At 38.8% G+C, this 24,837-nt stretch overlaps 1 protein-coding gene and 1 long non-coding RNA gene across 3 annotated transcripts; one reads left to right on the top strand and one right to left on the bottom strand.

Moving 5' to 3' along the window:
- Nucleotides 1-6,319: 6,319 nt before the first annotated feature.
- LOC124202426 (mitochondrial chaperone BCS1-like) lies at nt 6,320-8,329 on the bottom strand. The gene is made up of 9 exons (XM_046598773.1): nt 8,022-8,329; nt 7,787-7,952; nt 7,592-7,731; nt 7,293-7,487; nt 7,192-7,233; nt 7,042-7,130; nt 6,878-6,980; nt 6,617-6,811; nt 6,320-6,551 (listed from the first exon to the last, which is right to left on the bottom strand). Exons 1-9 carry the CDS (start codon nt 8,176-8,178, stop codon nt 6,379-6,381), a joined length of 1,260 nt encoding a protein of 419 aa, XP_046454729.1. The 5' UTR covers nt 8,179-8,329; the 3' UTR covers nt 6,320-6,378.
- Nucleotides 8,330-9,141: 812 nt separating this feature from the next.
- LOC124201720 lies at nt 9,142-11,183 on the top strand. 2 transcript variants are annotated; one of them, XR_006877637.1, is made up of 5 exons: nt 9,142-9,853; nt 9,918-10,322; nt 10,385-10,609; nt 10,675-10,850; nt 10,939-11,183. It is a non-coding gene; the product is annotated as an uncharacterized LOC124201720 (long non-coding RNA). The 2 variants fall into 2 exon arrangements; XR_006877638.1 differs by having other exon boundaries at nt 9,146-9,853; nt 10,675-11,183.
- Nucleotides 11,184-24,837: the final 13,654 nt, after the last annotated feature.

Raw genomic sequence — 24,837 nt, 5'->3', positions numbered from 1 at the left:
GTATTTGTTTGTTTTCGAATGATTTTTAATTATTTATTACGCTAATTGAGCAATCAGTGTGCATTTTTGCATGTAGAACTTTGGAGATAACAATGCTGTATGAATACACGCCGTATTTAACAGTTTTAATAGCGTTGACGGTATCACTTTTAGTATCGGCCATTTTGCTAGACTAATATCTACGGTCTCTTGACAATGAACATTGATAAGCGAAAGTGACAGCAGGTCACTTTAATCAAGCAAAAATGTTTTGTAGTCGTTGATGATCTTTTGGAGATCTATAACGTCTATAACGTACCGTACTTAAATTTCGAATTCTCGGCCGTTATTTTCGTTTTTCTTTTTCCCCAATCAAAAATACTTACGGCCCTGTCTTTCTGAGTTTCGTCGCTTCAATTTATTCGTCTTTTAAATGAATAATCACGCGAGGCACGTACACATACACATAGTTCAATAGTTATAATGTGTTTTCACATGAATTTTTCTCTTTGATGCCTAGCTCTCGTGCGCTCTTTTCCGGGCATTTACGGTGAATGGGCCTTTCGGCCGTATCGAATAGATAGCCATCCATCACGAGCCTAGTCCTTGTAATGTCGTATTGTTCAGATCACTTATATCATATAGTTGAGGGGCGCGTGTCGTCTACACTCGTCCTCTACGGGCCAATGAAATAAGAAGGGAATAAAAACAAGAAACCATCCATCATCAAAGGCTTTCCGTATAAACCAAGACGATTTCGACAGGCATATATTCGAACCCGACCGGCTTACTTTATCCCTAAATACGTAAGCAGTCAATCTTCTCTTAAACGTGACTTTAAAAAATAAATAATAAATTGTACAGTATCTATCGCTTGGGAATTTACTCGGGAATTTAGTTGCAGTTATTCGACAGTGATTGTCTGTTAATTCAACCATCAACTTCCCCTATCAACGAGTCACCATAAGTTAACAGATCAAGTGAGGGACTCGGTCGAGCAGTCCGATCTAACATTCATCGGCATTAATGGGTGCTGTATAGTAGAAGGCAGAAAAAAGGGGATTGAAAGACTGAAAGAGAATTCAACTCAACGAAGAGAGAAGAGGGGAATAGAAGATAGACTAAACCATACGTGGATCCGGTGTATACGTATAAGACGTTGCGTGACGTGGCCATTGACTAAACAGAATAACCGACGCTGTCATAATATTTACAGTTGTAATAAAAAGATATCCCATCACAGGGAGAACTGCGTCACCTCTAGAGGACTTGGCGAAAAGATATTGAAAAAACTATGGCCTTCTCCAACCAGTCCCCCCCCCCAGTCCCCCCAGTCCCCCCACAAAAGGAAATTCATTTTTCTTCCTTTTTTTCCGGAGTATTCCGGTATTATACTAGTGAGAGATTAAGGTCGTATGCGAACAAAGGGAAAGAAGAATGATTATAAAATCGAAATAAAATATTTATATCTTCTAGTGTTCTGCTGCTGCTGGGGTATGTATAGTATAGAGTGAGTTCGGGAGAAAAAGGGACATTTGTGGAGTTTTTCCGAGGGGTTAGGGGTTTTTGAGTTGTTGACCCCCGCCGAGATTGGTACCGGTACTTGGGTTTTTCTTTGAGGGCAGGTCTGCACAGCCCATAGATCAAGAGCTGCTGTGGCACATCAAGGTGCTCCATACACTGACTCTATTCAACAGTAGATGCAAGACAAGCGCTGCATGGTGTCCTTTCGGGGCAGACAGAGCAGCTCTCTGTTCGTTTCCCAGCTGCTTTTCCAGCTGCCACCACAGCCACCGTGCGCCCAGGCTTTGCACACACAATATTCACATATATACATACATGTATGCGGGGCTCTTGGCGGGACCAGAGCCAGCAATAAGGAGACCGTGGCACATCCAGGCAAATTTCAGCTTACAGCCTTTTAGACCCTCTGACATTATAGCGCACTTATGAATACATCATTTTCTGTTTACACTTTACAACGAATTTTTCTTTTTTGAAATTGTTTAACTTCTTAACTTTTTCCAAGGAATCCGAATTCTGATTTTCTTCTATAGGTTTGCCCAATTTTATCCTCATTATTGCTTACCAGATAATGATACAAATATGTTCGGTGCTTCGGTGTCAGTGAGTAAATCATTTTCATAGTCCATAAGGTGATAACGAGATCCACCAACTTGGTGCACTTTGAATTACGGTCACAAGGTTTTCTATTCTAATTACGTAACAATTCTGCAGAAGAAGTCAACTATAGAAGAAGGAACGACGCAAGAAACAAACGACGAGAAAAAGTGAAAATAAGTCCGCGAACCTCCGTCGAACCTGGCGAACCTTAGCACGCCTTTACATCGGGACAAAGAAACGCTAACTCCCGCAATAGTTAGGCCCCCTGAAACGGAAAAGATTATAATGACAGGCCTAATTGCGCGAGTCAACGAGGCTGCTGCACGGATGCAATAAGCAATTTAAAAAATAAAAAAATAACAATTTTAACGGGCGAAGGTCGTTGTGAAAATTCGCCAAAAGCTTTTGATTACGGCTCGTTAATAGGCCCTTGAAGAGATTACAGTTGTTACGAAATTGACAAAGATATGCGGAGAAGCGGACTCGTATAGTCATATCGAGCAACATGTGTTGGACACGAAAAAAAGTGGAAAACAGCTTACACCTTACATATATTTCGAAAAGACAATTTGGGAAACGAGAAAACCTTCAAATGTTCAAAAAAGAAGAAAAGAAAACGATGATTTTTTTTTTCTTCTTTTTTATTTTTCTTATTCCAACTCCAACCTTCCTCCCTTCGTCTATTATGTTTTTTTCCCAAAAACGAAACACCTGGCTCATGATTGGTTGTGCGGAGGTTCCAACCTCTTTCAAGTCTACCGCCCAATAGGTTATGGGCTTCTAGTGTCTGTTCGGTTGGCTTGGGGCCAACTTATTTTTCTATCCGAGTTTTTTTTTTCGTTAAAAAGTAAATAAATTCCTCCCAAACTCTTCTCCTCTATGTCTCGGAGTTTGAACAGGTCCTGTGCACGAAAGCGTACCTACAGATGGCACTCGACGTGTAATCCATTCTTATTTTGAGACATCGCAATTGATCAATCATCGCCAATGAAATCCAACAGCCACGCATACACATACCGTGACTCCTCCATCTTGGCAGCCCGACGAGAAAGGAATGGTCTTGCTCAAGGGAATGTTTTTTTTTTAAGCGCTGAACGGAAATGAAAAAGAAAAATAAAAGCCTCCGCTTCTGCCTCTAGCCTTGTAGACTTGTAGAGTGGTGACGGTCTGACGGAGTAAATAACTTTTTCCCGCTCAGAGGCATATCCAGACAGTCGCTTTCTTTCTGCTTTTAAATAAAAGGCATAACCAGCACGAACATTTGAAATAGCCTCCAATTTACATTCCTTCATTTCCCCGGTAAAAAAAAAAAAAAAAAAAACACAAAACAAAAATTTTGATTAACATGTTAAACAGTATATAATATCCGATATTTATTAGTTAGTTTAAATCTAGGTAGATGATTCGCTTGTTGCGCTTTGCGTTCCAAGCACAACAAGGGTAGGAAGGAAACTATTTGATTTCGTTTTCTTCTATCCTTTTTCGGACACTGTGAGCAAAAACCCATATTTTTTTTTTTCAAGTCCTTTTACACTCAATAAAGCATCTGCTTAGGGCGCTGGTGCCTTGTTCAAATTGGAAACAGACGACAAATGAGCTGTGTGTCATAAAAGGAAAATATGAACTCTACCCTGGAAGACACCCTGGCAGCAGCAGTTTTGAGAGAGTATAAAGTCGCGGAAACTCTTGCCCGTGCATGGTCTAGTTGGGTCTAGTGTCATTCCGGATAGGCGAAGCTTATAAGGTCCTACCTAATATATGCCACTATGCCAGTAAGCTGAAGCTGCAGTAAGCCACCGGCGTCGAAGTCAAAAGCCAATAACCATATCAATATAACGAGTGACCAATTAGCTTGAGCACAGTGTAAAAAAGCCTAAACTGATGTGGACGCGCGGACCTTTTCCTCATAAAAATGAGGATCTAGTTCCCAACCCTGAATCTCCTCAATACGTTTTGGGTCTCTCCTCTCCACATCCTTCACTCTATTTTCTAAGGAAAAAGACCACACTGGCAATAAATCTATCCCGTCTCCATTGCCGTTTTCTCTCAATGGGACCAAGATTTTTCGACCTATAAAGTCCAGGTTGGCTATATGTTCATGTACGTACCAAAAGGAAAAGGAGAGAAATTTTCTATTCCAACACAAAAGCTCAAGACTATTTGAAGTTTGAACGAGCTTACCCCTCCGTCCCAGGCAGCGATGACAATGAAAGTGGCCTCCAAGACGAATGACCCAAAGTGACGTTTACACTGAAGATAGTCGTCTTGTTATGGACCTCTATTCCAGCACCCTACTTGACTTTTTTTTTAATATAACCAAACTGAGAAAGGAAGTCAGCACACAGATCGCGACACAGATACAAAACTTCTACATTCAATTATTAAAATCCATCTCAACACTTGAAACCGGCAGATATTTATTCTGCGCCGAGGCTAGAAAATTATATTTTAATGTTTTGTCGTTTTTGATTACGATATAAAAATGCTGAAATAAAGCGTAGTTATACAGGGCCTCGCCATTATAGGTCGTACCTCGTACGGGTGAAAAAAACAAACAAACAAAAACAGTCCCTTAGCTGACCATATGTATTAAAATAATTCAGTATTGAAACTTCTTTTCCAATACATGTTTTTCCATCCGATTTCCCCATCGGCCACCAATTTCCTCCTTCCACTTGAACAGCTGAATGGCCAGGTCTTCTCCTTGAAACTTGCCAAGCCACGCATATGTAGCCTATAATACAACCCCCGTCCAGTGTCGCAAAGGATTTGTAGACTTAAGGTCATAAAAGAAAGGAAGAAAAAGTAGGGACGCAATAAAGAAAAGTGTGTATGCCTGTCCTGTGTATTGAGTTGACAGTATATCTCTGCCATCCAAGGTTTGATGACCACATTCTAAAAATATATACACTCATTTCCCCCCAAATTAAATATTAAATGAATCGCATGTGACTTACTACACAAGCGTATTTTACACATCCTCTGTTATTAGCGAACCCCATAATTATAGTAGTCATCATGTCGGAAAAGGAGGAATAATAATGCAGACGCAATTTCAATTCTCAATGCTGAAAAGTGGAAACTAACTTTTGCTCTTTAGCAAAAAATTTTATCAGTAGGAAAAAAAAAATCTGTTGTCTGTACTCTGTAGTCTCTACAGTAAGATTTAAATCTTATAAAGAACTTTGATATTTTTTAATTATTAATGCATATTTCGGGTTATTATTAGCTACAGTATATCCGGATAGCCTACTTTGAATCGACAATATAGGAAGGTCTCTATTCGATTACATAACACATGGTGAAATTAATGCCAAGAAATATTTAGTTCGGTTATTTTTCTTTATTATTATTCCTTAAGTGCACCGAGGGTTAACTTCATGCTGCTAACGCAAACAAATCGGAAACAAAACAGAGAACACTGCTACAATTTGACTTCTCTAGAACCACGAACCGCCATCTAATGAACTAAACTCGAGTTAGTTTTTTTCTTTAACTTATTTTTTTTATTGTTTAAACAACTTCGCACAATATTTTTTTTCAACTACCTCAAACCACATAATTAAAACCGGAAAAAAAGCGTTAATGGTCTTTCATATGAAGCAAAATAAAAAAAAAAATAAAACAAAAACGGCGCCTGGCAGTTTGTCTTCTACATTTGCGTTTATATTTTATTTTACGTCCAAATAGTTGATCTAATATCACTGATAGACACAAGAAGTGTGATGGGGAATTGAAAATAAAATTGTGATCTAGTTACCTGTATACTTTTCTATGCGGTTTCAATATCTAAGGCTAATTAAAAGTGATAAAAAAATACGTCCATGTGCATTCATATTAAACAAAATTACAAATGCACTATAAATTGTTTAAGTTGTTTTCATATTAATACTCCAAAGGTAGGAGACGCTCGGGGATAAACTTAAATATTATACAGCGTATGATGGTGATGGTCGAATTTTGCAATCGACAGTTCGTAGAATAAACAACGAATCTCGAAATCTCATATTAAAACGCACATACATTTAGTGCTATTGGGAAAAGAGCGGAGACCCCTGTATTTCAATGTCACGTCTTATCTCATTTAACCTCAGAGGACATTTCGACTCAGCGTAGTAGCCTACATTATTGAGAGTGTCAAAAAATCATTTAAAACTTATAGATGATAGCTATATCTATTCCATTATTTTTTTTTATTTGTTAAGTATGATTGAAATAAACTGTGAAAAATGAAATTTATTCAGATATTCAAACTAAACTGTTCTATATGTGAAGTTAACGTAACTTATGTAGATTTGCAATGGCATCTTCTGGATGTACTTTGTGAAACATAAAATGTCCTTGAACCGAAGCTGGACTTAAATTTCTTCCTAGTTCTAGTGCAGCTTCGACAAATTTGTTCACAAGCAATTCGTCCGCAAAAGGATAGAATTTCCTGAACATATTTCCTGGTAAAAAGGGAATGGATATAAAAAAAAACTTGGGTAAGATACAAAAAAAAAAAAAATATTACCTAGTTGAACTTTGGAACAATAGCCGATATATTCTTGAACGTCAACTCTTCCTGGTCGAATAAGTGCTGGATCCAAACGATCCAAATAATTGGTAGTCATGAAAAGAATTCGAGCTTCAGTTGATGTTACACCATCCAAGCAATTCAAAAGGCCACTTAAAGTAACGCGATTGACGCCATCGTATGCACTTTTGACTATACAAATAAAAAAAAATACTATTTTAGCAATCATAATTTTTAAACTGGAATGCAAAAATAAACCTGATTTTGATTCGTCTCTGCTAACAAAGGCCGCATCAATGTCTTCTAATAAAATTATGCTTTGAACGGGAGCCGTATTCATTAAATGATTTAAACGGTCGTCCTGGAAAAAGAAATTTACAAATAACATCTAGGAATTTACTCAGAATATATGCCAAACTTACAGTCAAGCCTTTCTCACTAAGGTTAAGAATACAAACCACACACTCTAATTTTCCAGCTAAAGCTGTAATATATGACGACTTTCCGCAACCTAGAAGGAAAACATTTAAAATGAATTCGTAACACATACTGATACAACTAAACGAGTTAACCTGGTGGACCATGAAGCAAGTATCCTCTTCGGTATGGAACTCCTACGGTTGTAAAAGATGTATAAAAATAGGATGAAAAGGAGAAACAATTATCCTTATACCTCGTTGAGAATACCACTGTGGGTTGCCAATGAATTCTACTAAATCATCTAGTATCCTTTCTCCCACACCTACGTCAAGGACCACGGATTCAAGCGGTCGGCGTTTCCTAGGAGCGCCAAACTGTCGCCATTCAGATCCTAGCGCAGTATAAAGAATTGTTCTACCTTCGGTTTGTTTCAATGCCAACAACCTAGCTGAGTTAAAAGCAAAAAAAAAAAAAAAAAAAAAAATAGTAAAAAAAAATTTAGAAAGACAATGTCATAAAATGTAATTCTGCCTAATTTTAAATTTCTCATACCTTCTTCCAACATTTCTTTAAACATTTTTTTGTTTCTTCCTAATGCTGTCATTGTGACTGTTTCCCATGGTATTCCCATGTGTAAATCTAAAGTGTGTTGTTCTCGTGTTCTTTCAACTCGTATCCAATCATTTTTATACCTGGAAGAATTTTGATTAAAAAATGTGGTCAAAGGCATTAGACAATTGGGAGTACTTGAAAATGTGTACTCCAACACTAGGGATAAAGTTATAAGATGTGGAAGTTTTCCCTGATTCTGACTGAGAAAATTCTGTTGCCACACTAAGATGTTGTGTTTGAACAGCTCCACGTGTAGTAATCCATTGAAGCATCCACTGATAGCTTTTGTCTCTGCATGGCACTAAACAAAAAATATATATTTCCTGTTTGTAACATAAAAAATTAGACAATTTTCTTTTTTGAAACTTACCCTCTAAAGTCATCACATAATGTCTCCGAAACATTATAAGAGCCCCCTGCCATCCTTTTCGAAGTAATGCAGCCCCAGCTCCGACACCAAATAATCCAAATCCTGCTCCAAAATATGGATTACTGGTTAAAGAACTTACGTAATCAACAACCGTCATTATCGATAGGGGTTTCAATAAAAAACAAAATAACCCATGTAAATTCAAAAACGATTGAAAATACAAATTAATATTTTTGCCGACTGTAGAGTTTCGTGACTTTCGTCATTGCAGACGATACGACGATAAATTCAGAAAAAATCGTCTGCTTTGTGACTATACATGGACTACTCTAACTTAAATGATGGGACATGGGATTCTTCACCTATCTCGCCGTGTTAAAGCTAGTCGGGTGGGGTATTTTCATTGGAAAATTAATAAAAAATATCAATAAATCCAATTTTTTGCGCTAATTTCAACCATGCATATAAATCTTAGTGAAATAAGATAATTAAAAAGTTACTTTGATAATAATTCGAGCAGCAGGGGAAATTGGTGGAAACGCCGGTGCCATCTAGCAACCAAGCACCCTAAGCTCTTGCTAATATACGTTAAAAAGGTAAAAAGAGAGTAAAAAGAGAGTTAGGCAGCTGTCAGACGGAACAGAGAAAAGAGAGTGGTCTTTCATTCTCTGGGTATAGACAGAGCTATAGAATACTGGTACCGCCCTTCCATTGCTTTTTTTCTCTGGAAGTGAAGCCTGCTTGCCTGCCCTGTCCCGTAGCTATAAGCGCCACGGCGGGTGTGTGGGGAAATAGGGTATAGGGCATGGTAAAGGAATGGAGGGAAAAGTGGAGGAGTGGTAAGGGTCGAGATCGATATCTTAGCTCCGATTTTCACTATTGATTCGTAAAGTTGGCTTCAGCCCCAGAGAAAATTTCCGAGAGGAGGAGTTAACATGGCAGTTGCGCTACCAGTATTCTATAGCTCTGGTATAGACAGAGCTATAGACTCCTGGTCGCTTCACGGCTGTGTTGGCTTCCCTATCCCGGTTTCAGGGTAAAAGTAAGCCGATTTGGAAACTTTAAAAAGCGCCTCTAGTGAGTGTGTCAGCTACTACGCTCAGCTACTTTTGAGAGCCTAGATGGCTCTTTTTAACGTTTCCACTTCACAATTCTGACAGGCTCCGTTCTAAAATCTAAGAAAATCGGCTTACTTTTACCCTGTATACAGATTATGTACGGATGAAAAAATACAATGAAGTATTTCATTTCAAGTGTGCAGTGTGCTTTGTACCTCCTGCTATACCAGTTGGTTGCAAACGTAAAGCCAAGCAGCCAAGCTTCAGAAGTCCCTAAAGCTACAGAACCACAACGTAGGAACCCAACCCGTGTAGCAAGTACAAGGCCCATCGCAGTTGTACCGAGTGCACGTCAGGTTGAGCGTGTAGCAAGTACTAGGCCATGTGCAGTTGTACTGAGTGCATCGGTTCCACGTATTGTTCTAACTTCAACACCGATGGACGAAGTTTTGCCTAATAACCCAGGAACTGACCGGTGAATCTCCCAATGGAATCTCCTATTTTAGATCAGCCCTCCATCACTGTTTCAGTCGGTCTTTCGGTGAACTTCATCATCTCACCATCGGATCACCAACAGCTTGTTGACTGGAGTTCTAGATATGACGTTCCGTTGCCTTTAAGAGAAGACACAGTGGAACTCCTTCAACGAGCTGTTGCCCCAGTTGCCCCAGTCACTGAACACCCTTTAGTACCTTATGATGATGATTCTTAGGATGAAGATGACGAGGTCGATGAGCCGTTCAAGTGGCACACACTTGAGTCGGCACTGAGAAAGTATATTTAAAAAATAAGCATGATATTGTTTCTCTATAACTAATTCTTGTAATTCTATTTATAGGAGAAAGAAGACGCTTTTTGATGGCCAGGGTCACTCTTTTGGAATTAAGCGAACGTAAAAAACTGCAAATTCTATTTCTTGGTGGTGCACATGTCGCTCAGGAAAGGACTGGTGTCGTGCTATGGTATTACAAAGAGGAGAAAAATTCATTCCCGGAAAACACTCATATACTTGCAAAAAAACACTCGACAAATCTCTGCAAGCGGAAATTGTTGCTGCCGTGAAAAGCGGAGTTGCTCAAAACGTGTTTGCCACGCAAAACAAGTTGTCGAGCCAATTTTTTTGCAAAATTTCGAGAAGGACCCTGAAAGAATTTGCCGGTGCTCTATAACGTTACAAGAGCTGCACAGCAACAAAAAGAAAAATCCTACCCAAAGAATCCACTTAATTTGGAATTCGACTGGGGTAAGTTAAAATAACAAAATCTTTTAAAAAATCTATTCGTAAAGTAATAAAGAAAATTTTAGCTTGATACCAGGCAAATGTACCGAACGGTTTTTAACGGCGACATTTCGGTGAAGACGAAAAACACATTAAGCCGCCACCTCATTTCCGCTACCGATGGCCAGTTGAAATTTTTGAAGAAAGCCAAGCGGTGGTACATAGATGGAACTTTTTTCGTTACGCCAAAACCATTCTACCAGCTGTACATCATCCATGCCTTCATTAGACACGTAGAACTTGTTAAACAAGTAAATCAATTAAATTAACAAAAATTCTAATAATGCAAATTCTAATAATACAAATTCTATTGAAGGTGCCATTAGCCTTTATCCTAATGTATCGCACAACAAAAAAAGAGACTACACTGCTGTCTTTGAACATAATTTATCTCTGATTACGGAGACGGAAAAAAACTACCCTAACGTGGAAGAGGTGGTATCAGATTTTGAAAAGGCTGTGTGGGTTTATCCGTTGTCCAGCATTTCTTTGGTAAGTAGCATTGCTGAATGAATGACGATTCTTTTCCAACGTAGCGTAGTCCCATATAACACAGGGCAGTCCCACGGATTTTCGACAGATGCCGTACTCGGATGTTCAAAACATCCTTCGGACATCTACTGGACCGCCAGACATCCGTACTGGAGGGCGTTCGGAGGTCAGAAAAACGTTAGAAGACCTACCCAAATCGTCGCCGACGGACATCCCAGGTTCATTACTCCGGATATTAATATGACGTTCCTGGGCTTTGATTTTGCGTTTAGATCTGCAAATATTCATCATTGCTTAATTCTTAAAAACACATAATAAATCAAATAAACCCTCCATCGTTCACGTTGCGAAACTATTTTATTGAGACGATGAATGCGTCAGTCTTGGTAACATCAAGCGAATGAACGGAACAAAAAAATAAAGTGGATGAATGGAAATAACAAAATAATAAAGCATAGCAAAAAAAGCTGAAAACACAAAAGAATATAGCGGATGAATGGAGACAACAAATTAAGGATTGCAAAACACAAAAGAGCTGAAAACACAAATAAAAGAAGGACTGAAAAATAAACGAGATGTAAAAAAATCATAGAATTTAATCATTTAGCTGTTGCACAAGTCTCCTTGGTTTATCCTTGCATGTTTGATGTAGTTGTTCTGTAATATCGAGAACTTTCAGCATTACTTTTAGAGGTGTAAATCTCTTTTCCATATTTCCCAGTGACGTTATTCTTTATTTGTAGTAGCGGCCGTTCAAAGAATCGAACACGTCATTCATAAGCTTTGCAAGATTCTGTGTCGGAGTACAATCTAAGAAAGGAATCATTATCAGTATCACAATACTAATATAGTTTCTGCAATATATTCCCGAATAGTTTTGCTGCTTCAGGTTTTTTCTTGTACTCAATGAACGCCATAGTAACTGAATCAGAAAACAGTTGAACTGCTTTTCTGACATTCATCTTTTCAAAGTTTGTAGGGTACACATGTGAGGGTGTTATCTTCCGAGCCATTCTTAAAGATTTCCCCTTCTCCAACTCAAATAGTTTAATGAAAAATTAACTGCGATGTGGAACCAGCAAACTATATTTAAAGAAATAAAAAATATAATGTATATTCATTTTAATGAATGAATTAAGTTTCATTACCTGGACTGATTTGTGAGTGAGAGAACAGCTGATTTCTTATGCACTTCAATAAGTGCGGAACATCAACAAAATTGTAATTTTTTATGAATGGGTCTATGGGATGAATGAAATAAGGCTTGCAGTCAGCACTGTTTGATTCTTTTACTTGGAGAAATCCCATAGCCAACTTATTTGTCTGGGCCTCATCGCTCACACAGCTTTTCACAACTGCATAGTTGTTAAAAAGGGTGCTGATTGCTTTTACAATTAGTTCAAATAGAACTGAACCGGCGAGCGAGCTCCGGAAGCTTTGCCTTACTTGGCGGTAGGGGTGGTCCTGAAGGGGTAGAACTACTGGGCTTGCTTCCGGAGCTCGTCAAAAGGAGCAGCGCAGTCGAATTCGTCGTCCGAGGAGGGGGAGGGGGCAAAATGTCGACTGCTGGACTTAACACAGAGTGGCCCATCTCCTTATCTCTGTTCTCACCTATCAAATTGGTGACACAACTGTCAGCATGCCGTGCTACTGGTTCCAAGAAGTCAATATTAATATAATTTATATAGGCATCCTCCTGCTGATCTACAACATCTTGTAAATTCACTTGCTGTGTTTCAACATCTTGTAAATCCAGTTGATGAGCTCCTAGATCTTGTGAATTCACTAGCTGAGCTCCAACATCTTGTAAAGCACTTACGTTTTTTAAATGAAAAATGTTATTTTTTTGTATTATTATTAAGAAAGGGTTAAACTGCCATATGGCTTTTTAAAGTTGTATATGTCCCATGAGAAGAGACAGTGACACAAGGATAAAACTTAATTATGTATCCCCGTTCAAAAATAAAGTTTGAATGTGTGTTTTACATACCAAAACACGATTGAAAATCAGACCTATTTTTGGATGCGACGTTGATAAATGAAATGACGTTGATAAATTTTAAATGATTTTTAGCGCGTCTTAAGTTGTTGATGGTCTTCATTCACTCCGGGTATTCGCATTTCTAGTATTATGACTAACTGGAAACGTAATCCCGTATGCAAAGCGAAAATTACCCTCACCAAAATTGCCCCTGACGAAACTTCTGCTTCAATTCAGAGTTACAGGATGAATTAAAGCAGTTCACTCATGCTTTTCCCGAGATCCTTTACGAGATTCACCTGACGTATGGGACTGAATGTAAGTAGTTTTGTACAACTTTTATTGTCTGTTAAATATTTATATTTCTCATTTGCTGTGAAACGATCTTCAGAAGCTGGTTTTGTCGACTAAGACAGCTGTGCTTGTGGTTCTGACATTATTGACTGTCTACCAAGATGTTTCGAGTCAGATTCAAAATCAACCTGCGATGACGGAGACGAATTGAATACAAAAATTGCACACAAAATCCAACTGTTGCTGATGAAGAATTACCGTAATTTCGTCACCGAGTAAGAAAAAGTGTGTATTGTTGCATCATCGTGGAGGCGCCCTATCTCAGTCGCTCGTCTCGTCGGCAGCGGACCAGGCAATTCAAAATCCAGAATAACGTACTTCTATTTCCCATTGTTTTCTTGACTGGTTAGTTGGCTTTTTTTGGTGTCATACACTTTTTGCAGTTTTTTTTCTCAAAAACTTGCTTTTAACAGTACTATTTACAGCGTATTGACATACATACGAGTAAGTCAACCAGTTCATTGAATTTTCTACAAACTACGGACCCCAAAGTTGAAATACCCAAAGTAATTAAAAATAAAAATCATAATTTTGTTACTTTCAGGTGGGATACCCAATCCCACCTGAAAGTAACAAAATTGGTGATCGCGTGAAGTCTGAATCCATCCAAAAAAGTCTGACAAGAAGGCCCAGAACAATTGGCCCCGATGTTAACCAGAGTTTTAAAAGTCTATTATTGAATAATTTTTCACTCATCATTTATGTAGATAAAGCCATCATATGTGTAAAATAAGCTTGACGATAAACCCAGTGCCGTCCAATTTTCTATGCAGGATACTGTACTTCATATTAATGTTTTCCACTATATTACGGATCTTTTTTCGTTAGCTTTTTACTTATGAGGGATGCAAAAGAAAGTATTTGTAAAACACGTCCTCTTTTGTGAAAGTGTGGATGAATTGTGTCACAAATGAATCCACGTTTCAGATTTAAGAAATTATTTACACTGATAATAAGAATTTTTAGGTATAGGTTGGGAAATTAGAAATAGCTAGATATGAACTGAATCCACAAAAGCAGCTTTGCACCTTGGGAAGAGTGATGGTTAGGTATCGTTTTTACGCATAATTGTGAAACATTGAGAAAAAATTAGTAAGCACAATTAATAAATTGTTCTTTCACATAACGATACACACAGCACATACATGAGTTTATCTTGTCTCCCTTGCTGGCGAATCATCTAATAGTTCTTCGTGAACTAAACGATAAGGTATTTGAATTACGAAGGTAACGAATCACATAAATGGTGCACACAACACACACATGAATATATCTTGTCTCCTGTGCTGGCGAATTATCTAATACTTCTTCGTGACGTAGACGATAAGGTATTTGAATTTGTTAAATTGGGGGGGGGGGGGTAAAGGGTTTAAGTCGTGCATTTTGACGTCAGCTATACCCAGGCGATGCGTCACTAATTGTCAATCAAGTCTATCTACTTTGTCTGTGTTAGAACACATCAGTTTTTATTTCAAAGATCCAGATTGACCACAGGTAATACAGATGTTGAAACATACCCAGTTACCCACACAGTGGATCACACGTTTAATCAAGACGATAGAGACAAACACAAGTTGTTGAGGGGGAACCAACCTTTTTCTACCAGCGATACAAGTCACGTCGATCGAACCACGTGTAAGAGACTACACGGCGCGTGCATCTTGTCTCTTACGGGAACGAACGTATAAAATATGAGGCGTGACTCAACAATGCAAATGTTTATTAGTATAGTCTGAAAATACAATTGATAGGAAAGATAACTAATGAAGAGGAAGAATAATGAAAGAGGAGACAGTACCTTTACTCGGATGTAGTTGAATGAGTCACACAACACAACACTTGTTAAAAGAGAGAACAACTGGACCGATGATCGGATACACCCGGTCGGTCTAACTACGAAAAGGATCTGCTTTGTAGAGAAAAGAATATCGCACCCTTTTATACGAGAAGAGTGAGGTTGCGACATAGTATAAGGAAAACGATAGCAATAGGTATCCCATAGAAAACCCACCCCCGAGTGAGTTGACAGTTCTGTCAACTCACTTAATTGAGGTTTAAAGAGTATTTAAATGGGGTAAAAGGGGTTTGAAATATGCGTGGAGGACGCGTAATTTATGCATGGAGATGCAATCTAAGAAGGGTAAAACGCGGTGTCGGCAGCAAGGGAAAAGGGGTTGTGCCGGAAACTGTACAGGTGTGATAAGTCATCATAGCCGTAGGCCAATGACGCACACGCCGTTCTATTACACACGCTATTGGTTGCCGGGTGCAGACAAATCCTTGTGCCGTCAACCGGTCGCCTAGCAACGCTCGGTTTGCGCAACCAGTTCAAATCAGGTCGTCGAATGTTATGTCAACAGTCTAGTGCTGAGAAATTTTCTTCCGTGGTAAAAACATTTATAGGAAGGATTTCTCTGCCTCTTTCACCTCAGGGGTGAAGAATATTGGGCGGATTCACAGCTGAAAAAAGACACTGGATCATTTGCCGGTTGGTTTTGTGAACAGATTTCTTTCTTTATTCAATTAAGCGACGATTTTTTAGTTTGAACGCAAGAGTTTACGTAATTAATGCTGATGCGTTTAAGAATTGAATATGTTTAATAATCTCTGTATTTTAAACTATATTTTAAAGGAGGGTAGATGAAAGGAACCAGGTCAAGTCCGTTTAGCCATTGAGTTTATCTGGTCTATCTAAGTTCTCATTTGTAGTGTATTGTTGATAACATACAGTAACTACCCAAAGTTTCCGGACAGCTGATAGCAGTTTATTGGAAAAAATCGTAAAAAAATTGACCTATATCTATTTTTCGTCCTACGGAAAATTATTTTTGACAGGGTATTCTTAAAGGTAGGTTTTATTATATATTTTTATATTTTGTCTTCTTTTTTTCTTGTTTTTCTTGCTACTTTTATCTCGTTATTTTGAAAATCATCGATGGATGCGTTATCGTAAATCAAGCATCACAAAACGAACTTCTCCCGTTGTAATCACCATAAAATTCACAAACGGAATATATTCATTGGGATCTAACATTTATTTTAGGTAACCTCATCTCGGAAGTGGCTAGTTATTTAAAAATATAAAAGACAAGAAGTAGGAGACTGATTTAGTTTACGCAGTACCTTTCTGATGTAAAGATACGGCCGAGAGAAGCAGAAGGGGAAAAGCGATGTGGGATCTCTCCTATTTATGCAGTTTTTACTGAATCTCAATGAAATTATTAATAACTTTAGGCGTGAGCAACCACATCCCCAAAGCATTGGCATGTTTTGGTTCTTTCCGTTAAGGATAGGGAAGAAAAGTGACGAACGGAAGGACAAAGGTGAGTGAAAAAAAGAAGGAACGACCCAATTCTTCCCCACTCTATTTTTCTCTTCATTAACTGTTTAACGGAAAGAACCCCAAAATACCATTGTTTTGGGATTGTGGTTGCACCAAAGGTGCAGCATAATACCAAGTCAAGATGGCAACCTCGAACCACTCTATAGAACTTAGCACTTGGACTCTTTTAAAACATTATTACTTTAAATGGTTGATAGAGTGACAAGAATAACTAATTCGGCAAAAAGAGCAAAAACAATTTTTCAAACGAAAAACATTTTAATAAGTGATCGAACACTCGAACGTACCGAATTCCTGGAACCCCCATTTTTCCCCATTTCGCTTAGGGACCTAAAAATCTGAAAAATTCAGGCCTATCCAGTTTTCTACTCCGGATTTGCGTGTTTTTTTTCAAAATTAAAATACTCTCTATTCTGCATAATGAATTCTACAATCCTCCGAAATATTTAAAAGTAGTAACCAGTTGGCTTGGGGTGACGGCATCATTTCATGATATAAATACCATTCTCAATAGGAAGCTGTAGATCATAATTATTTTTTTATTATTATTCGTAAACTACTTGCGTACTTCTTGTGAAATAGTCATCGAGGACTGACTTGCCGTCCTGAGTTTTGGTGCTTATGTAACGACATAAAGAATGGGCAAAACCTAGGTATGGAATGATCATCAATAGAACAGTTTTGATAACAACTAGCGTTATCTGACTGTAGAGATATAGTAGTTATGTTCGGAAATACTTTCTTAATTGCTATAATCACTGCTTCGAGAATAGATATCACTAACGTCACATCACGGTCTACCAGGAGAGGTAGACTAACGCCATGGCAGCAGAATAATCAAGGGACTTAGAAGGTTCCTTAAAATGCCGCTTGGATCGCGGCCGTAGCTTGGTCACCAGCTGTTGTGTGTTGCACAGTCTCCCTCTCCCCCCTCCTTCTATGTATTCGGGGAATTCCACCCTAAGCCGCGAGCGGCAATTGGCGGCAATGGCAGCATTGAAGAGTTGTGACCAAGCTACGCTGATTCCGGCTGATCAGAAGGATAGGGCGTTAGTCTACCTCTCCTGGTAGACCGTGGTCACATCATGCTTGCTTTAATTTTCAACTACATGGTCCGTGTAGATTTTATTGGGAACGGTAGTTTGGACACCATTGACGAGAACAGATGTATAAAATTTAATCACAGATGAGCCATGTCAGCTTATTCCTCTTTTACCGTAATGATCTGCAGTTTTCTGGCGGAAGTATACCGGCTCGAACTTCATTTTATTATCAATTAAAACAACACACTCGTTAGAAAATCCATTATGTAACCAATCACGCTCCATTTCGGTGTGCATTTTACGAATAGCAGTCTGCTGATTCAGCATTCAAAGCCGGTGACCCAGATTTAACTGAGCTTTCCTTAGACTGCCATCTAGTTACTACTGAGTTTTGAGGGACAGTCGAGTTTATGATGAATTCCTTCAGAAATTGAAATATGTAAAACAGATGTCGACAATTACTGCACGTTGCAGTCGGATCAATTGGTTCGTCTTCGCCACCGAGCGCAAACGATACCCTATGGGCGATGCAGTCGTTTTTGTCTCCGTGAAAACCATATTCAAAATACCGGTGTGCAGATTCAACCTCGCATAGTAATTTCCTCTTTTCTTCGCCAGGGTCAGAATATGCGTCAATTAATTTATAAATAACGGTTAAGTGGTCATTAATAAAAAATACGGAACGTAGTCTACTGCCTTATGCAATTTGCATCGTAGTGCCAAAGCAGATACTAAATTTTAAAAAAGATAATCTTTTCAGTTGCTTTTCTTTCGGATTTTTAATCATAGCACTTTTTACATAATTTTCCTACATATGTGTGCGAGAAATTTTTCGCATAAAGAAATACACGCGCGACACCATCAACTACGGTAGTCTTTGTTCCCCAGGACGTGTAACATTCGTTGTCTTGGTTCAAAATAAACGAAATAGTCAAATCAGCAGTCGTGTGGTTGATACGCCCTATACCCCGATTAAATCTTGGAAGGCACCCCCCTCGTCACTTTATAAAAGTCTTTCACTCCCTGTTGAAATGTGCGAGTCCCCAATTTGAAATCGCCTGCAAATCTTTTAGTTGCACGATTTCTTCTTTTCAGTTTGAGCCGCAAAGATATGCCCTCGCCGTATGCTGCTCCGCTTTGACTTTTTAGAACGGACAATATTGTGAATAAGTGGAAGTCTGAAGACATTTTGCGATTGGTCACTCAACTTGGTGATTGATTTAGTAATCGACGCTTGTGCTGCTGGACCACAGAGAAGAACAGCTATTTTTTAAATGATAAATTTGTATATCTTGGCAACGCTAACTTCCATGTGATTATATACTGTAGAATCTTCTTCAAAGTTAGTTATGCCGGATCTTTGATCGGCTGCCGATAACGAATTTCTCAAGGACGAACTTTTACTAAATTGAAATGCAGCAAACAAATCAGCACATAAGGAAGTTATTGCTCTCATTGGGCTAACGTTATCCACATCAGTCAAGTCATCCACTACACTTCCTTCTTTGCCGGACAGCAAAACGGGTTTTTTGCGGCGCGGAACGCTATTTGAAGGTATAACATTCTGATTTTCTTTCTTGGCGAATCAGAGCTGCCATCCTTAGTTCTTAATCCGCCTCTTTTATGACTAATTTTTGCTTCAATAGAAAGCCCATCGTGGTCAAACTGGCACCTCGAAAAACGGTTGCATGTGGAACACGAATTTACGCGACACTGGCACATAGACATGTTAGCGGTATTTATCAAAGTAGTGAAGTAGTTAATTCAAGGTAATGAAGCTTCTGCACCTTGGTTACTTGGGAAAACCATTTCTAAACCATCCAAGTAAACCAACGTGAAATAAGAGATAATCAATAATTAGTTTACAAAGAAAAAAACCTAATTATAACCAATTGATATGGTATTAATAACATTGCAATTCTATGCCACAGGCATCTTTCAAAGTGTGGTTGGCAATGTGTTACGCTACAGCCAACCATTAGTTTGTCGCTCAATAACCATTGTTTCATTGGCACTAGCTATGATATCAAAAGTAAGATTACATTTCCAGCTGACCTTCTTGCGGCGGTATGTTATTATTGTTTTTGATATAATTGTATGTTTATGTTTACTGATTGATTTTTTTATTTCAATAGTTTAAAAGAGATTTTTATGAGACCGCTCGGATGGCCGGTGTTGTTGGCTGTATAGACGGCACGGACATAAGGATTGTGAAGCCCAAAAATCACAAGAAAGCTTATGTCTACCGCAAGAACTATCATTCTCTGAATGTCCAGTTAAATTTATGGCCTTCATATAGATTTTCGTATGTTATTTTGACTATTTTTCATCTCATATTCAGGCTATTTGTGATGCCAATAATCGTTTCCTCGGTGTATTTGCGACCAAACCAGGGTATTGCCATGATTCCACAATATTCAAAGCAGTATAATTGGGAAAAAGTTTAAGTCTGGTCGATTTGGAGAGTCTTTTCTGTTGGGAGACAGTGGATATTCCAACACCAACTATTTCTTCTTAGTCCTACTCCTTATTCGGACCCTAATCAGCGATATGAGGTGAGGCGAGGAGAGGAAAATAAATTATAATCATAATAATTTGATTTGATTTTCATACATTCCCGGTAAATTAATGTCTAATTGATTCAATCGTTCTCACAAGTCAACTAGATGCACAATCGAGAGGGCATTTGGGGTGCTCAAAAAGCGCTTTAATGTGCTGCATAGAGAAATTAGAATGAGCCTCACAAAGGCATCTTGGTATGTGCTCTTCTTATGTCACATGTTTCAGTCATATTTATGATACACATTTTATAAAAACTTAGGCAGAGGGGGGGGGGACCGAAGGCAACATTAACACAGAACATAGGCCCATATGGGCCTTCTTCTTACTTTGGCTAAAGGGTTTCCTCTGATGATTAAACGCCAACAGTAATGCAACTAGGAAAATGCTTAATCAGTTAACTAAGTCAAACTTTCGGTGCTAGTCCCGTGGGTGAACGCTCACTTGCCGCACCTATTCACCCACGAGCCCTAAATGGGGAAGTATTTAATCGGAGGTTAGTCACAATCAAAGATTCTTTGACAAAAAATCTACTGTGGCAAAACTTATACTTTGACAAAAGTTCTTAAAAAAATGAGTAAGACACGTGATAGTACACAATCACTGTAAGATTCAACAAGGAGTTCATAATTAGAGTCTTCGGAAGGAACAGTCCAACTGAAAGAGGTGTACTTCCCACACCTTTTATAGAAGAAAAAAAACGTCAGACCTTTTTTCACTTCCAACGTCCAAATGGCGTTCGGGTTTAGGACGGCCCGACCTTCCCTACTTTCTCTCTTTGTCGTAGCCTACGACCGTCGTCGGCTTTAGAATTGGGACTTCCAGTTACTCTTGGTGTCGAATTATCTTTACACATTTATTAAATCATCTTAATATTGTCACGGGCAAATTCAAAATTGCAACTAATACACTTGCTGAACGTGGCACTACAATGTAAATCACTGAGACGCTGGCCGTCGACACTGGCACATTATGGGGCAGTGAATCACACCATCTGTCTACACTATTCTAAACCAACTACTCCGATGGTCCAAGTGGGTTTAAACTAACGTAAGCAACACACACTGTAAAAGTGCGAAGATTGTAAACACGCACGCAAAAGCACAGAGCAAATTAGCTTGCGACAGGACCGGACAACAGGAGGCGAACTCTGAAATAAAAGAAAGATGAATCTGGTTTAACTAAGCAGCCAAGCAACCAACACCATCTAGAAGTCACCGGGCATGCACAATAGAATAATAGGAAACGTAATTAGATCACACAAAACAGGCTGAACGTGACAATATCATTGCAAGACTTCGGTCGCTTGTTGTGTATTACACAAAATAGCGATTGATAGGAAAATTCCATTTGATGATCTTGAATTGGATGAGATAGATGAGGTGTGAGGTGAGGTCGCTCACTTCCATCCTGCCCAGTCAGTATCTGAAGCTCGAGCTAGTCAGTTGGGCAAAGCAAAAAGACAAAGAATTGCTCAAAACTTATTTGGCCAATGTTTGTTTTTTTCGTTATTGATCTTGCCGATCATTAATTGTATTTGCACACATCACACTGCGGACAAAATAGACAATAATGATATTCAAATGTTGTCATAAGGATCAAAGATAATGTCTTGTATGTCTTTTGGGATTTTGGCAGCAGTCATTGGATTGTTCAACTTGTAACGCAACTCCATGGTAGCAGAGAGTAATCGTAAGCGTATCTCTATCATGTGGGCGTGGCCAGCCGTCTCACTTGTAGAACAAGGCTCGAATTGCGTAGTTTTCTTGGTCTCTCTGATGGTTTTGGAATTGCGATTCAAAATTTTATTCAAAGTAGAATGAAGGGGCGAGTCAGCGACACCAGAATAAACGGAAACGGCGCTAGATGGACCCTTTTGCGTATTCTTTCTGTCCCGTAAATTGAATAAGTCTTCCGGCTGAGTGTTGACCTACGAGCGTTGTTAATAGTTAGACGAACTTCTTCTTCTTCATCATCATCAGCAGATAATTCTATCCCATCTCCATTGTTACTCTTCTCACCCACCATATAACTAAATAAAGAACCAATGTTTGTATGAATTTTGTTTAAAAATCGTTGCTGAATAAATAATATATACCTGTTATTTGACGACGACTTATCAGCCCTTTGGATAAGGTCATTAATTGCATTTTCATCTGGCAGCCTACCCAACATGTGCTCAAACACATCCCTCGCTTGACCATTGAGCAATTAATAAACTGCTTCGATGTCAATGACGCCCTGTTATGCAATTAATTATTATAATAGTCTATTTTTATCATATTCGATTCAGAAATTGAATCAGAGATACAAACCTCCTATCTTACAACCATCGCTGTCTTATTATTACTGCAAATGAGGCCGTCGTCGACCCAGATAGCCATTATGAGAATTTCTGTTTCTCTTCGTCTAAAGTAAACACATGGGTCATGCTTGCTACAGGTAAAGATAAACAGAATCAGGAAATCGTTGAACTTCTCGTTCCAAACCTGTGGGGCTTGTTTAAGTCCGTAGATGCACTTCACCAATCTTCCAACGAGGTGCTCACTTTCTGGTGTGGTGAAGCCCTCTGGCTGTTCAATGTAAATATCTTCCTACACTAGAACTTTTAAAAAGGCTGTTTTTATGTCTAGTTGTGCCATTTCGAGGTCGAATATTGAACATAGGGACAAATGATACGATGTGAGGTGTATCCTACTACTGGTGCATATAAAGCGTACTCATTAAAATCAATACCTTTAACTTGAGAATAGCCTTTTGCTACGAAGCGCAACTTGTAGCGTGTAGGAGTTTCTAGATGCCCGGGTTTCACCTTGCCAATATGCGTACGACCAGGTGGCAAAGTAACCAGTTGCCACGTCCCGTTACGGATATGGGAGTCATATTCTTCTTGGACCATAGGAAAGCTTCACGAGACTCCATTGCTTCTCGGAAAGAGCCTGGCTCGGAAGACTGCTCACCAAAATCCATTGAAGTCATCGACTGAATTATTTTCGGCTTCCGGTTTCTGAGTGGGTATCGTCGTTCGATGGGCGTCGTGACGTTGTCTAGATCGTCGTTACCCGGTTGTATGTTCTTTTTTAAATCGTGTTGATTCAACGTGTGAATGTCAACTCCGTTGATTTCGCGCTGTGCGATTCGCGCGTTGTAATTCAGTGAGGGGCAAGGGATCGACTGAGTGCTCGCCAAGTGATGGGGGAATTGGCTGCTTTGTGACCTGAGGTTTGGCAGCTGGAGGGTTTGTGATGGGTAGTGGAGACTTCAGCTGTTAGACGGTCGCCTAAATCACCATCCAGGGTGAATGTTGACTGCTTTGCGAAGGGGAAATCTGGTAACGACGACGAGGTTGAAGTTTCAGGATTGATCAGCCATTCAATCTTCTTCAAATTTGACTTCGTCGCTTATAAGGACTTTTAAAGTAGACAAGATCAGAACACGAAAACCGGTTGAGGTCATGTCGTAACCGAGGAACATTCCTTTTTCTGCTTTTCGGTACAATTTTTGACGTTTATTATCTATGACATGTACAAAACATGAGATACCGAATTGACGTATGTGTGAGACGTTAGGTTTAGTAGCTGAGTATCTTTCAATTGCTGTCACGTTCCTAGTCCGAGATAGAGTGCGGTTAAGAGTGTATACGGCATAATTTATGGCTTCTGCCCAGAGTTGTAGCAATACATGAGAGGTGACTGGATGCTTCCTGCCATATAGAGCACTTCGTGCTGCTTCAAGTATTGTCCTGTTGTCTCGCTCGGAGACTCCGTTTTGCTGTGGGGTGTATGCGATGGTATATTGGCGTTTGATGCCCAACTCATCTACACAGACCCAGTGTTGTCCTCTGTACTCGGTGCCATTATCTGTGTGGATACATTTAATTATTCTTCCGGTTTCATTTTGAAAAGATGGGATATAAATTTTAAATTTACCAACTACTTCACTAACTAACCACTAAGTTACCATCAATGATCTCCCAATGATTTTCATGAACTTTTGTTTAATTTTACTGACCAATTGTAGTTGTATTATTCAGGAACATTGGGATGAATACAATTTTCAAAATGGATGGAAAACCTAGGCGACGAATAAGGGAATCAAACAAATGGGTTGCATTCTATCACCTTTCGTTCTTCTAACGTCTTGACGTCGAACACTATCTTCACTATCGCTTCTATTTTCATAAAGAACCACATTTATATCATTCAGAATCACTAGTCACTCGATTCTGTGTTGCTGCTAGAGCTCAACATATTTGTTTTATCAAACAATTTTGACATTCGTCTGCTAAAAATTATTAAATTTAGCCCTACTACAATCAATTATTTGCACTGCAAAGCCAAACTTAGAGGTCGTTAATCCAAAAAATTTTGGATTACACTTTCCAGAAAGTAAAGTAAGAATTAGAGTAAAAACATCTGGACTTACAACAATTTTGGTTGAGAATCTCGTTTTTGGACTTAAAAGTGAGAAAATCAGTTTAGTACGAAAGAAAATCATTAATTTAAGTACGAAAATCAAAGTTAAGTACAAAAACTGACTACTGACTTAAACTTTCGTTCAGAATTTCACCCCTGTTGATTTCATATATTACAGATAAAAGGGAAATAAATAGTTACTAATGGTAAGATGTGGAATGAATAGAAGTCTCTACAACTCTGCATTCATTTGTGTTGTCAGTTGTCAGCTAATGGCCCCTGCTGCTGTTTC

This window comes from Daphnia pulex, chromosome 9 (assembly GCF_021134715.1).
Source record: "Daphnia pulex isolate KAP4 chromosome 9, ASM2113471v1".
Taxonomy (NCBI): domain Eukaryota; kingdom Metazoa; phylum Arthropoda; class Branchiopoda; order Diplostraca; family Daphniidae; genus Daphnia; species Daphnia pulex.
This window is presented reverse-complemented; position numbering and strand designations above follow the sequence as displayed.